The sequence below is a fragment of the Lampetra planeri genome, chromosome 34, assembly GCF_965212315.1.
Source record: "Lampetra planeri chromosome 34, kcLamPlan1.2.h2, whole genome shotgun sequence".
Taxonomy (NCBI): domain Eukaryota; kingdom Metazoa; phylum Chordata; class Hyperoartia; order Petromyzontiformes; family Petromyzontidae; genus Lampetra; species Lampetra planeri.
In genome coordinates, this window is record NC_136140.1 from 10,261,288 (window position 1) to 10,274,921 (window position 13,634).

Sequence of the window (13,634 nt, forward strand, 5' to 3'; positions counted from 1 at the left end):
ATATCTGCAATTTGGCCAGCGGATGGCAGTACAGCAAGTGGGTTGATTAACCTGTCTGGGCTGCCCTTTGGTTATCCACTTTGTTCTCTGGGTGTTCTGCTATCTCCCGCATGCAAAACAATAATTAGGGAGGTATTGGCCAAGCATCTCAAAGCATAAGTTTTCTAAAATAGATTACTGAGGCTCAGTGAGTGTAGTTTTCCCGGATAAATAAAGGGCATTATCATTATTTATGGGACCCTTTTTGCCAGCATCAAGATTATGGAAAAAGAGTAAAACGCTTTACCTCTCTGGCAATAATACAGGAGGTGTTAAAATGCTGAAAGACCAATAAAACTATTTTTTTTACCACATAAGGCCCACTAAGCTCTATAGCTCATATTTAGAAGCGACCTGGCCACAAATAACAGTTGAACGAAGTGGCTTTATCGTGTAGATATTTATAGCAGCTTAACACTCTAAACATATATTTCGAAATGTGGAGGGAGAAACTGAAGGACCCGGAGAAAAATCCACATGACCACAGGGAGAGAGAGACGCAAACTCCAAATATACAGCAGCAGGCGTCAGGTTCAGGATCGAACCCACGACCTCCTGTATACCAGGCGAGGTAGTTAACATCTCACCACAGCAACTGTCTCTGGTGTAGGCCAATCAGTTTCAAGGACAATGCTGTACATTATTTGTTTGCATGTTTCACCACAAGTACGCGTGGTTAGTGTAGACTTGATGCCTTGGAATTGGTGTCTATTTGGTGTTTAAACATCTTAACACATCCTGCATTATTGCTGGAGATGCTAAAGCATTTTTCTCATTGTTTCATCATTGTTATTATTGTCATCAAAAAAACTCAACACGTTTGTTATGAGGCGATGTTTTTCGCAATGGCCCTTGTTCATAGTACATAAATCGCCCGAAATGTCACCTGTTATATATGTATGTATATTTTGTTCTTTTAAAGTCACGTTTGTGATGTGTTGAAGTGGGGGGGGGGGGGGGTTGGTTAATGGTACTTGTGCACCACTGCCAAATGCAGCAGCATCACCAAACAATCTAATTATTATTATGGGGCATTACGATTATCAGCAGCAAATCTTGATACGCTACCATCATCATCATCACTAAGATTTCCCCGGTCACCGTCATTGCTTTGTCATTAAACATGGAACGATACATCCCGCACCTCCGATTAGCACGATGGGCTACGTACGGTGTGAAAGAAGTTCAGCATACATACATGGATGCACCAATTGGTAATCTGCCTGGCGTTCGTGTTTACCGGCTGGCACCATGTTCCCTTGTTCCAAAGGGAGAAAGTGGGAAGCCCGGAGTGGCCGGGAGAGACGGAGTTCCTGGAACTGCGGGGCTGGATGGGCTCCCGGGAAAGATGGTGAGGAGCGCCTCCCTCCCACTGCGCAACCGAGCCGTGCCGAGCCAGTGCGGCTCGACAGGCAACAGGGTGGTTTTTTCCACTGCAGGAGCAGAGCCGCGCCGCTTTGCGTCACGCGCGATGAATGAGTCGTGACACGTTTAGGCGACACGCGTCGCGACTGAGTGCATCGATGTATCCGCACCTCCGATTAGCACGGTTGGCTACGTACGGTGCGAAAGAAGTTCAACATAAATACAGCATGACGCTGTGTCCTCACAGTGTACTGAACATTTGTCACATGCAATGGAACACACCTTTAGCCCTGTCTATGGCCCTGCTAGGCATAAAGTTGTCTAAATACCAGCTCGGATTATTTAAAATATTGGTTGGTGACTGCCCTGCGGCAAGCGTCTCCGTACTCCCTAGCGGGACACGTGGAAACCTGCAGTGTGTGAATCAAATAGAAAGTCGCATTAAAGGCATATCGGATGTAGTTCTGTGATATTTGTTTCTGGGGGTCTATTCTCTAACATGGTGGGGGGGGGGGTGGTTGGGCTCCATTGCTTTGTGAGAAATGCGAATGGTTCATGGTCTCCTGTCATGATACCAGGAGCACAATCGGGGAAACTGCATGGAAAAAGGACAAAAAAACATTGGCGGTGGAGGAGTATTTTCGTGAAGATGACTTTGTGAGTTTCGTGACTTTTTTTTCTGCTCCTGACGTCTCGTTCACACAGGGGCCCCCAGGACCCATCGGGCTCACGGGCCCCCCAGGCCAGGCGGGAGACCGGGGACCCCCCGGACAGGTAAGTACCCCCACCCTCCCCCCCCCCCACCTCGACGAAAAATGCACCGTCTATAATTTTACCAAACTCCGTGAACATTGATAAAATTAGATTTTTAGGCATGTAATCAACTTGCATCGAGTAGCGCTCGTAATTCGTTTTTTTTGCCGTGTTATTTTTGTAAGTAACTGTTCGGCTACTTATTCAGGCTCGTGATCGTAACGAATGAGTGAATTCACTTGACGATACAAACGGGACGGTGCCGGTGACACGGCGCGAACGAGACGGCGCACTTCAGGAAAATGAAATCAAAGTTCGAATTGGATCGTTCCAGTGAGTTGCGAGCAGTTCATCAGAGTGCAGCGTGAGCGGAAGGAAGGTGGTGGCGGGGAAAGTCGTGAGTCGTTCCCTCGCTAAAACTCAGCCACTGTTGTTCGCATGGTGATGCAGGTTAGGTTCACAACACGTCTACACGTCATTGCTTATCAAGATGCTGTACTAATAAGGAGGGTGTAACTCAGCGTTAGGATTTGGGGAAAACAGGATTATGTTTGTTCTAGGATTATCGGTGCTCGGGGAGGTAATGGGAGGGGAATGATAGGCTGGAAGGCTGCAGAGCGGAGAGGGTAAGAAGACATTGATATGAGAATGAGCAATTGAAGAAATGCTTAGGAATGTCATGTCAAAATGCTATTTCTGGAGAGACAGCCAGTCAGTTGCAAGTGAGAGAGAACCTCCCTCACACCCGTGACTGACTATTGACAGCCTGCAATTGCAGTGTTACGCGCTTCAACGTCCGCGCAATGTTCGCCATCCACGCACGGCGCAGGCCCGCGTCTTCTAGCCTGCGCGCAAGCGTCTTGAGGCGAGCTCTCGTCGGCTGGGTCGCCGTGGCTCTCGCGGCACGACGGAACGTACGCGCGTCTCGTCACTCCCGCCCTCTCCATCTTTTTCAACAGGAATCGCCGGGAGTGGCCGGGGCAAAGGGAGACAAGGTGAGCACTCGAGTCCGTCTTAGAGTCGGTGTGCCCCGTGCCGCGTCCCTCGCTCTGCCCTAAGTGTCCGTCGCTTCGTGCGCGCCGAGTTGGAACGCGTGGCCCCATGTTTGTGTCCCCCCCCCCAATGGCTGTTCCTGTGTTTGTCCGGCAGGGTGAGCCTGGGGAAGGCCTCTCTGGAGTCACAACGCTCCGGGGGGTCAAGGGTGAACAGGTGCCGATTAAACCGCCACGCACTGCCGCGCCACGTACAAATAAATAATACTTTAAAAAAAACTAACTCTCGTTTATTTTAAACGCCTCCTTCCAACAGAAAAACATATACAGTCTGTCCTTAAGATAACGTGGGTGGATAAGCCATGTCCTGTATGTATGTATGTTGAACTTCTTTCGCACAGTACGTAGTCAAAGTGCTATTCGGAGGTTTTGCGTATAACGGGGTTTCATCTTGTTCCCCTTTAAAATATTAAAGGATGTAAAAAAACTCGCAATCCCAATGTTCAAAAACTGGACTTCAGTTCAGTTTTGTGTTGTTTGGTGGTGATGCTGCCGATGCTTCATTGGCAGTGGTGCACAATCACAAACAACAACAACAGCAATAACTCAACACGCTCACCAATAGCGCTGGGTGTTTTCGGTGGAGCATTATCGCTGCAAACTGGAGTTGGTAATTCTCGCTTTACTTCGTTCCCAGGGAGAAAAGGGAGACCGCGGTACTGAGGGGTCCAGGGGAGAGAAGGTGAGGCATCACTTAAACATTTTCTTTGCTGAGGTCGCTTGGAGAGGGTTCGGAGTGCTGAGCCAGCACCGCAGAGACCATGGCTTCGAATCCAGGTTTCGGCAGCCTGTGGCTAAGCCAAGTTTCTTAAGTGCAGTGATTTGATGGGTCTAAGCCCTGGTCACCAATCACTGCACACAATAACAACATAAACCCATCGCATTAAATTTTTTTCAGCCAGGAGAATCAGATATATATGGTTTTTGAGAGACGTGATGAATATTCTTCTCTGTAGTATGGCAGGTGGGAAACTGCTGCCCTCTGCTGTATGCGGGCTAGAGGTCACTTAAACAGGAACTCAGAGGTAGCTCTGTGATATCCGTTTCCACAGGCAATTCTCAACACAGGAAGATACACTGTTCTGCGAGAGTTCCCAATGGATTATTTGTCTCGTAACGCTGAAAAAAATAACGTGGTTAATCATTTATTTACTTTATAACTGAAACATTTTCTTGGGGTGTGTTGTGGCTGTAAGGGCTGTGTCGTTGCTGGAATGCTGTGCTGCAGCGGTACCTGCGCGCTCATGCTGATTGTGTTGTGTTTGCCCGTTGCAGGGCATGATCGGAGAACCAGGAGACCCGGGCGAGATCGTAAGGGAGTCTCTCTTTTTATTTCTCAATCACAAAACTCTCCAACCGTCCATTTGTATGTACAGGATGCTGTGGCTGTGCACGCTCCCAATGATACATGGCTTTCACATGTGTGTGTGTGTGTGTGTATCTTTGTGGAGAGTGGTGGCTCAGTGGTTAGCACACAGTCCTATGAACCTGGCGACTTGGGTTCGATTCCCACTCACGGCCAACATCGGTTGACGGATATCTGAACCTTTAATTTGCCTCCCCAAGGTCGACTCAGCCTTCTATGAGTATATGGTGCGGTTTGTAAACATTTGCATTGGGGAGACAATTGCGGCCGGCCGTGGTATTGGCCACCCACCCCCTCATGTGCTGTGCTGACCTTCATAGGTGCTTGCTAACAGCGCTTGCCCCAACAATCTGTTAAGGCTATATGGGGGATCTTTGTCTTTGTGTCTGTGTGCATGCAGGGATTCAAAGGGGCCCATGGAGAAAGGGGGTCGAAGGTAATAAACTGTCTTGTCTTGAGACCCAACCACTGAGGCTGCGCTGTAAACATTTCCACGGCGTCACATACATCTTTTGCATGATTTAGTGGCTTAAATTTTCGTCACTGTCATCGTTTATTATTGATACCGCACCTCCCGTGCAGCAGTCCATCTCGAGGCGTCAAAAGGAAGGGACGTTTCAGATAATCAATTCACAATGAAGAGACCGCAGATATAGCATGGACAAAATGTATATACACAAACTGTTCTTGAAAGGACTGATTTGCCCATTTCAACTGAGCTATTCAAATCCTGACTGAAAATAAAGTGTTAAATTGTGGGTGCATTGGAAACTTTTCTGGGTAGGTAACTTGAAATTGTTGATTTGATGTTCGCCATCGAGCCAACTTGCACAGAATCCATCGTTCGATTTGCACGAAAAATGTTTGTGACCCCTACGCATGTTACCATGTTACGGCGTCTCTCTCTCTCTGTGTGTGATCAACTTCACTTGTCTGCACACTCTCGGAAGGCTAAGGAAGTGACCATAGCTCGTCGCTCTTTGATGTACAGTTGTGCAAGGGTGCATCCATATTTGATCATGTGGTACATCCGCCATCTGGTGGGGAATTCTGGGAAAGTAATTCACGCGAGTACGAGGTTCATGGCAGCTGCCACAGCGGTGTAATGGTGAGCACAGTGGGACCATCAATCCAGAGATCACTGGTTAAGTTCCATCTCCTGTCCAGCAGTTGAAACAACGGTGTATGTTTCCGTCACCTATGTCCAGCAATGTAATTGGGTTCACCACAGGCGACCTGCAGTTCGTGTGTGGTGGTGGGGTAAAGTTTGGGTAGTAAGCCCACTTCTTCCAACAAACTCGTCTGATCAGAGTGGAAGGGAAAACCATAAATACCCTCACGAGTTCACTCTAGTGATGGAGGGCCTTCCGCCAGCAGTGGCATAGGCAAGCAATTTCAGGGCTGCACCTTGACCATTATTTGCTATGGTCATGCTGCATTCACTGTACAATGTTTACCATTAACTGCATTGACAGCTAAGTGGCCACAAACCCGGATTCGAACCCAGGCTCTCAGCAGTGCTGACTCAAGCGTTCCTTCGCTGTGGGCCTTCCGGCCAGCTCCTGTGTCCAACAGTCCAGCACACACAGCCAGCACACACACATGTTGTTGAAATAACAGCTTCGATTGTGTTGTTGATTGCACCTTTACATGAAGGACATTGTGTTAAAATAAAGATGAGTAAAACTAACAAGTATTCATGTATATTGAACTTTGTTTCGTACCGTGCATAGCCGGCTGTGCTAATCGGAGGTGCGGCCGAAGGACGACAAACTAAATATGAAAGCAATTCTAAAGAAATGAGTTTTCATGATGAAGAAATGAGTTGCGATGTTACCAACAGGGGGAGCCTGGAGTAGGAACCGTTGGGCCTTCAGGGTCCCCTGGCCCCCCAGGACCTCCTGTAAGTATCCCCTTACCGCCCCCCTTAAACCTAACCCCACCTTTACCTACGATGTGTCATGATAGAAGTAAATTAAAATGTAATCATTGGGAACTCTTCCAGCAAGGAGTGTGGCCACGCCGTGCCAGAGAAAGGTCTCGGAGAGGCGATGTCGCAGAACTTCTTCTGAAGTCACCTCAATGAACCTCTCCATGCACGCTCGGGGGGCACGTGTTCAGTGAAGAGTGTTTTACAGCATGTCAATCAAACTTTAACTTCTTAAATCACAGAGCTAACATTTTTTGCTCATTTTTTCTGAGAAACCAAACGTAACGCGATGCTTTCTTTTGTGCAGTCATTGGTGACCACGCTAAGGCCGTCAGCTCGCTGCACTTGAGTACACCGTTGTAACCGCAGTCAGCCGGTATCCACCCTGGGTAGAGCCCAGGGTCTCAGCTGCACTGGATCAGTGTCCCTGACCCCTGACCTTCCCAGCCGTGTCTCTGGGTTCTCTTTTTCAGTCTGAGACTTTTGAAACGGCGACATTCCCAACTCCTGGCTTGGGTCGCGAGTGAATTCTCATCTCCTTCTGCTAAGTCAGAAGTGCTATTACTGCGTGGGGGTTGGCTGCCACAGATGTTCTCCCTCCATGAGCTTCTCTTCTGGGACTCCTCTCTCGTCCCATCTCCTGTCCTCGCATCTCGTTCCACCGCATCCTCCTATCCCACCTCCTGTCTTCCTGTACCTCTTCTGCCCTGCACCGGTGGAATCTCCGTAGACCTTTCTCATCTATGAGTCTCTCTGTTAGTTTATGTGTCTCCCTGTGAGCCGATAGGTGTCTCTGTGAATTTATGTGTCTGTCTGTGAGTCTATAGATTTGTGTGTGACTGCGTGCATCTCTGTGTGCATCCATAGGTCTCTGTGTGAATCTATGAGTCGCTAATTTTCATAGTCCTCATTGCGCTCTACACACGCCCAAACCATTTTAAGTCTCACCTCCCTGACCTCCAGAATATTGGTAACCCCCTGGGTAAGACTCCACTTTCTTGATTCCTCCTCCTTACTCTTGGAGACATTCCTAACATCTCAGAATTCTCATCTCTGTCCTTTCAAGCTCACTGCGAACCCTGCTATTAAACCCCAAACAAAACAAAATCTCTCCCATTTCCCCTCTCTCCACAATCCGCCTGTTCATCCACCTCCTCCCTGTGCGGATGATGTCACCAGGGAACGGTGGGGTCTCCAGGTCTCCCTGGGGAGCGGGGGCTCGCAGGGTCCACCGGCCCACCAGGACCCACAGGGCCCCGCGGGGAAACCGGCAGCCCCGGCACGCCCGGGTCCTCGGGCGAGAAGGTGCAAACAGCAGCGGAGAGAGACTGACAGCGGCCTTTACGCTGATAGCGGCAGCAGCTATAGGTGTTTCATTGATAACAGCAGCTGTAGGTGTCACACTGGTAGAAGGTATAGGTGTCACATTGACAACAACTTTTGGGGCCATAGATGGAAGTGTAGTGATGGTTATATTATTATTTTTCTACCTACGTGAGTTTACCGAAAGAACCAAAGAGTACGGATTCCTGCAGTCACGAAAGCTTTAAATCAAGAATGGTTATATCAGTTACACAGATGACATCGATCACAGCGGTCACACTTATAGCAGCCATAGCCTTGACACTGGTGAGGGCAGCCTCAACAACAGCTGCATGCATGAGCAGCACCACCGACAGCAGCTGACCCAGCAGCCAGAGCGGTGTCAGTAGCCGTGGCATTGCGTCTGCCGTGACCAAACTCGTTGTTAGCCCACAATGGAATGCTGCTCTCACCCTGTTGGGGTGTCTAACCGGGGCCTGTGTCTGCACAGGGGCCTCTGGGCTTCCCCGGGCTGGACGGATCCACTGGAAATCCCGGCCCACCCGGCCCCCCCGGTTCCCAGGTACCCCCACGTCTCGCACACACACACAGACACACTACCACGTACGTGCACATACAGACACACTAGCACACACGTGCACGTACACACAGACACACTAGCACGCATGTGCACACACAAACACACACACTAGCATGCACGTGCACACACAGACACACTAGCACACACGTGCACACACATACATATTAGAACACACGTGCACACACACACAGACACACTAGCACGCATGTGCACACACACACACTATCACACACATGCACACACACTATCACACACGTGCACACACATACTAGCACGCACGTACACACACACTAGCATGCACATGCATACACGTACACACACTAGCATGCACATGCATACATACACACACTATCACGCACGTGCACACACGCACGCTAGCAAAGACAAATATCCCCCATATAGCCTTAACAGACTGTTGAGGCAAGTGCTGTTAGTGAGCGTCTATGAAGCCTGGCACGGCACACGAGGGGGTGGGTGGCCAATACCACGCTCGACCGCCTTTGTCTCCCCAGTGGCAAAGTTTACAAATCGCACCAAATACTAATTTAACCCTGGACTGGTTAAATATTCGCCACTGTTATTGCTCGTGAGCGAGAATCGAACGGGTTTAAAGTGCGTTACGTTAACCACTATATTTAACTCTTCATTAGGATACACACGCTGTCACAGACGCACAGACATACGCCCCATCAAATCACACCAACAGTTTTAGAGCCACGTAAACATCAATATCCAATTGAATCTCATTAAATGCGCATCTGTTGTGTAAGTAATGGTGCCATTGTATACACCATGTGTTTACGTGGATGTTCTCCACGTTTCTGTGAAGTCCTCGCCATCATGGGCATTTTTCTATTCATTTGTTTTGCATTCAACAGGGAGCTGACGGAAGGGCGGGTGAAAAGGGAGACAAGGTGAGAGCAGGAAATGATTCAAACCACACCTTTACTACTGCTGCTGTTTCCGCTGTTACTTTCACTGCTGCTGTTCCTTTTGCTGCTGCTGTTTCTGCTTGTATCTATGTCTGTTGAAGTTTTTTTGCACCCTATGTAGCCAACCGTGCTAATCGGAGGTGCGGGAGAAATGGCTTCAGCTGCTGTTCCTTCTGCTGCTGCTGCTCCTTCGACTTCTGCTATTCTTGCTGCTGCGTAACGTGCGGTGCATCTGTTCTCGCTTCCCCGTTTCGTTGCGCGTGGCCAGGGCGAGGTGGGGAGCGGCTTGCCAGGCCCCAAGGGTGACAAAGGGCACGCAGGAGCCATGGTGAGTGGCAACTCGAGAGAATGTGGAAGTCGCTAACGATGGGAAGTGTTCAGCAATTCATCCGTGCAGTTGCACAAATTGGGAAAACCTCACAGTTAACATTTCGGCATCATCCTAATAACGTGGACGTGGTGTCGTATTGGAATAATTATCACAGCTTTGTAAAAGCATGGCTTATTTAGGGAATGAGCTCATGGCTTTGATGTGTGCGTCATCATCATCATCCCAGCTTGGATCAAAATGTCAGTCCGTCTGAGTAAGTCCAACACCACGGTATTCTATGGCCGTTTCTCCCTTATCGAGAAATGTGGAAAAATAATTTCCCCCTTAATTACAGTCTTTTATACACTACTTGCAAGTAAAAAGCCACTTCATGATTATTACATTGTACGACCAAAATCATGAAACTTCCCATTTGGAACAACCAACCACCCTCTCTCCAATTCCTCAATATGAAGACTGCACAAATGCACTGACACCCACAAATCCAAAATGGGGGGGGGGGGCATTTGGGGGGGGGGGGGGAGAGGGGCCCATTTCATTATTTCCACCAGGGCCCATGCCAACCGCGCTCCACCACTGTTCTCTGTGTCACAGGGCGAAGACGGCCGACCCGGACAGCCAGGCCCACCAGGCTCAGCGGTAACGTGTGCACACGCACACACACACGCGTGCACGCACACACGCGTGCACACACACACGCGTGCACACACACACGCGTGCACACACACGCGTGCGCACACCTACCCACATGCGTACACACACATACACACGCATGAACTTCAGCACATAAACACACACATGTGTAGTGACTGACTCAGAGACACTAAGAGTAGGAGGCACTCTGTTTATTAACAGCCTTAATAGTTCACACTTAGTAACTACAGCTCCCAGTCAGGACAGCTGGCAGACTGCCTGACTGGCGACGCCGAGAAGGTGAAGACGACGACGAAGACTCCAGCAGCACGACGGGATCCCACTCCAAACGACAGCCCTGAGCTCCCGCCCGGGGCCTCCTTTTATGCTCCCAGCGTGGCCTCGCTCCGCCCCGGCCACGCCCCCTTTCTAGAACCTACCGGCGGGTTCCCGGGCTTACCTCACGTGCCCCTTCTGTAACCTTTTCCCTACATCCCTCTCTCTGGTCTATCACGTGACCTGCTGTCAGACAGGGCTGCTGCAACTGCAGATCCCTTTCCCTGCCAGCAACAAGCACTATGCTGCTAAGTGACCGATTCTATGCCACTACACATGTATGCGTGTGTACGCACGCACACGTGCGTCTACGCATTTCGATGTGTTGGGATGCCATTGGCGTGGTTCGGATGTCGCCAGCCCCGAGTTCGTGGCGTCGTCTCTTCTGACTCGGCGTCTGTCACTCGCAGGGGGCGCTCGGCACGCAGGGAGCTCGAGGAGACAAGGTACACAGCACCGCCCTGCCCCCCACCTGTTGTTCGCACGACGTCGCGCCGTTACCCTCCCCCCCCCCCACTTCTTCCAAACGTTGAGAGCTTATTTGCCGTGAAGCCTGTGCGCAAATGCGTGGTGAAAATTTTAAAAAAAACCTCGTGCACACTTTCCACACTGGGAAGACAAAGGCGGTCCTGAGCGGTGCTGCACCCTGCTGGCCACAATAGGTGCTTGCTAACAGCACTTTCCCCAATAATCTAATGCTACATCGGCTGTGTCTGTGTGTGAGCTCTCATCAATGGGGAGTGGCAGTTGTGTGATTGGCGCATTGCACTACGAACCCGGCAACCCAAGTTAAATTCCCGCTCATGACCAATAACAGTGATGCATGCATGAACGGGTCCTGGACCTCCACAAGGTCGACTCTGCCTTAAAAATAAGTACCCGGTGTGGCGTGTAAGCATCAACACTGGGGAGACAAAGGCAGCCGGGTGTGGTGGTGGCCACCCACCCTCGCATGTGTCATGCTGGCCTTCAAAGGTGCTCGCTAACAGCACTTGCCCCAACGGTCCATTAAAGGCTACGTGAGGGATCTTTGTCTTTTTTGTAGTTTTTTTATGGAAGCTGCTGACTACTCTTTGTACACCGAAGTATGTTCCGTGACCTGCTGCCAGCGAGCCTTTGACATTTCACATGGCCGCAAAGTGCACCTGGCCTGGCGCAACCGCTGTGGTGACGTCACCGCCACTTATTGGCGAACGACAGCTGTTGTTGTTGGTGTGTGTGTTGCGATGGTCGCTGCCGACTGATCCATTGACTCCGCTATCCCCGCCCCCCCCCTCACCTGTGCTGCAGGGGGAGTCTGGGACCTCAGGAGTCAAGGGCGACAAGGTGAGGGTCGAGCACGACAAGGAGCTCGCTCAACGGCTCTCCCAGCACAGGCGGAGATGACAGATGTATCCCCCTCTTATAGCCTCCCTCATTTTCTGTTACCCATTCCCATCCTCTTGCCTCCCCTCCCCTCGCCCCTCCACTCTATCCCATGTCTCCCCGACCCTTTTGTGATCCCCAAGTAGCCCTCTATCGCTGTCACTCATTTCTCATTGCCAACTACATCATTCCACTTTGTCACCGTTGTGTAAGCTACGTCAAGCTCTTTGATTGAAGGCGCTCTATAAACAGCAGTTAGATTAGATGGCGAGATCTCGTACATGTAGCTTTACAATGCATGTGGCCTGCGTGGCTCAGGGTCCAAAATGGCCACGTCATTGTACTGAGCCGGCACTGCTGAGAGCCTGGGTTCAAGTCCAGGTTTTAACTACGGTGTTCCATGGTGACGACTTGTTTACGTAGTGACTGTGCGTTGCCGTGGTGATGACGGCATGTTCCCTTGGTGACTGTTTCCATGGTGACGACGGTGTGTTCCTGTGTTGAAAGTGTATTTCCATGGTAACGGAGTATACCTGTGGTGAAGGTGTTCCCGTGGTGAAGGTGCATTTCCATGGTCACCGAGTGAAGGCGTTCTTTCGTGGTAACGGCGTGATCTGTGGTCCCCAGGGAGAATCCGTGGGGGTCCCTGGCGGCGAGGGCAGCAAAGGAGTGAAGGGGGAGCCGGTGAGAGCCCTTGGCATGGCACCACACGCGCGGTACACACACAGCACGCACACGTGACGCACACAGCACGCACAACACGTACAACGTACACGGTACACCCGGCATGCCGCGTAACGGGCACACTGCACACCAGGATCATCGCACACGGCACACGGCGCAACCCCGACCGGTACGACACACCCACGCAGCTCCGCAGGCTCAATACACCCACCGTTCCAATCGCATCCCAACCTACTTCCCATCACATTCCACTTGTCTGCGTGTACAGCTCTGTGCCAGTCCACTGCTGGATGAGGGTCTCCAGCACGCAATGCCGAGTCCAGTGCTGGATTATCCTGGAAGCAAAAGTAGCTACATATGCTACGGGCCCCACACTTTCAAGGGCCCCGCGCTAAATTCTTTCAAGCTATCAATTCCGGTTCAGTGATTCTGCACTTGCTCTATTACTATAGTACTATACTGCCTTTAACTTTTATGAACGACTGAGTGTTTAATGTTAGCGATTTGTCATATCATCTGGCTGTTGAGCAAATGAAAAATACATTTACTTTACTATGCAAGTAAAAAATGCATGTGTTTTAATATTTAAGTGTTTTTTTTATTTAGGGCCTCTTTATACCATATGCTACAGGCCCCGCACTAGCTTATCTGGCACTGGCCGCGTTGTAAGAGTGATTTGTCCAATGGCGGAGCCAGGATTTTCAAGTAGGGGGGCAACGCCTCCAGCAATGAAAAATTATAGGAGTTGTTAGTAAGTAAGGACTGTCCCTTGCATTTTATTCGACGCGTGTGCGGCGATGGGACAGCCACCGCTTGAGGGTCGAATTCGAACCGTGTGTGATCGGCATCGCGCTCGCTGAAGGTGTTGATGCCTTCAGGGAAGTCGTGTACTGTATACGCAACTGCGCACAATTCTGTGAGTCACTTATAACTGCTTTGCTGTTA

At 50.2% G+C, this 13,634-nt stretch overlaps 1 protein-coding gene across 1 annotated transcript in view; it reads left to right on the forward strand.

The window, feature by feature from the left end:
- The window catches only part of COL7A1 (collagen type VII alpha 1 chain), a 124,733-nt gene that overhangs the window by 97,312 nt on the left and 13,787 nt on the right, over window positions 1-13,634 (forward strand). Inside the window, exons 82-97 of the mRNA XM_078610387.1 lie at window positions 1,310-1,390; window positions 2,110-2,178; window positions 3,117-3,152; window positions 3,307-3,366; window positions 3,847-3,891; window positions 4,485-4,520; window positions 4,976-5,011; window positions 6,419-6,478; window positions 7,685-7,810; window positions 8,319-8,390; window positions 9,287-9,322; window positions 9,609-9,668; window positions 10,266-10,310; window positions 11,051-11,086; window positions 11,931-11,966; window positions 12,633-12,707. Of these exons, the coding sequence (XP_078466513.1) occupies window positions 1,310-1,390; window positions 2,110-2,178; window positions 3,117-3,152; window positions 3,307-3,366; window positions 3,847-3,891; window positions 4,485-4,520; window positions 4,976-5,011; window positions 6,419-6,478; window positions 7,685-7,810; window positions 8,319-8,390; window positions 9,287-9,322; window positions 9,609-9,668; window positions 10,266-10,310; window positions 11,051-11,086; window positions 11,931-11,966; window positions 12,633-12,707 (909 nt within the window). The remainder of the gene's footprint in view (window positions 1-1,309; window positions 1,391-2,109; window positions 2,179-3,116; window positions 3,153-3,306; window positions 3,367-3,846; window positions 3,892-4,484; window positions 4,521-4,975; window positions 5,012-6,418; window positions 6,479-7,684; window positions 7,811-8,318; window positions 8,391-9,286; window positions 9,323-9,608; window positions 9,669-10,265; window positions 10,311-11,050; window positions 11,087-11,930; window positions 11,967-12,632; window positions 12,708-13,634) is intronic.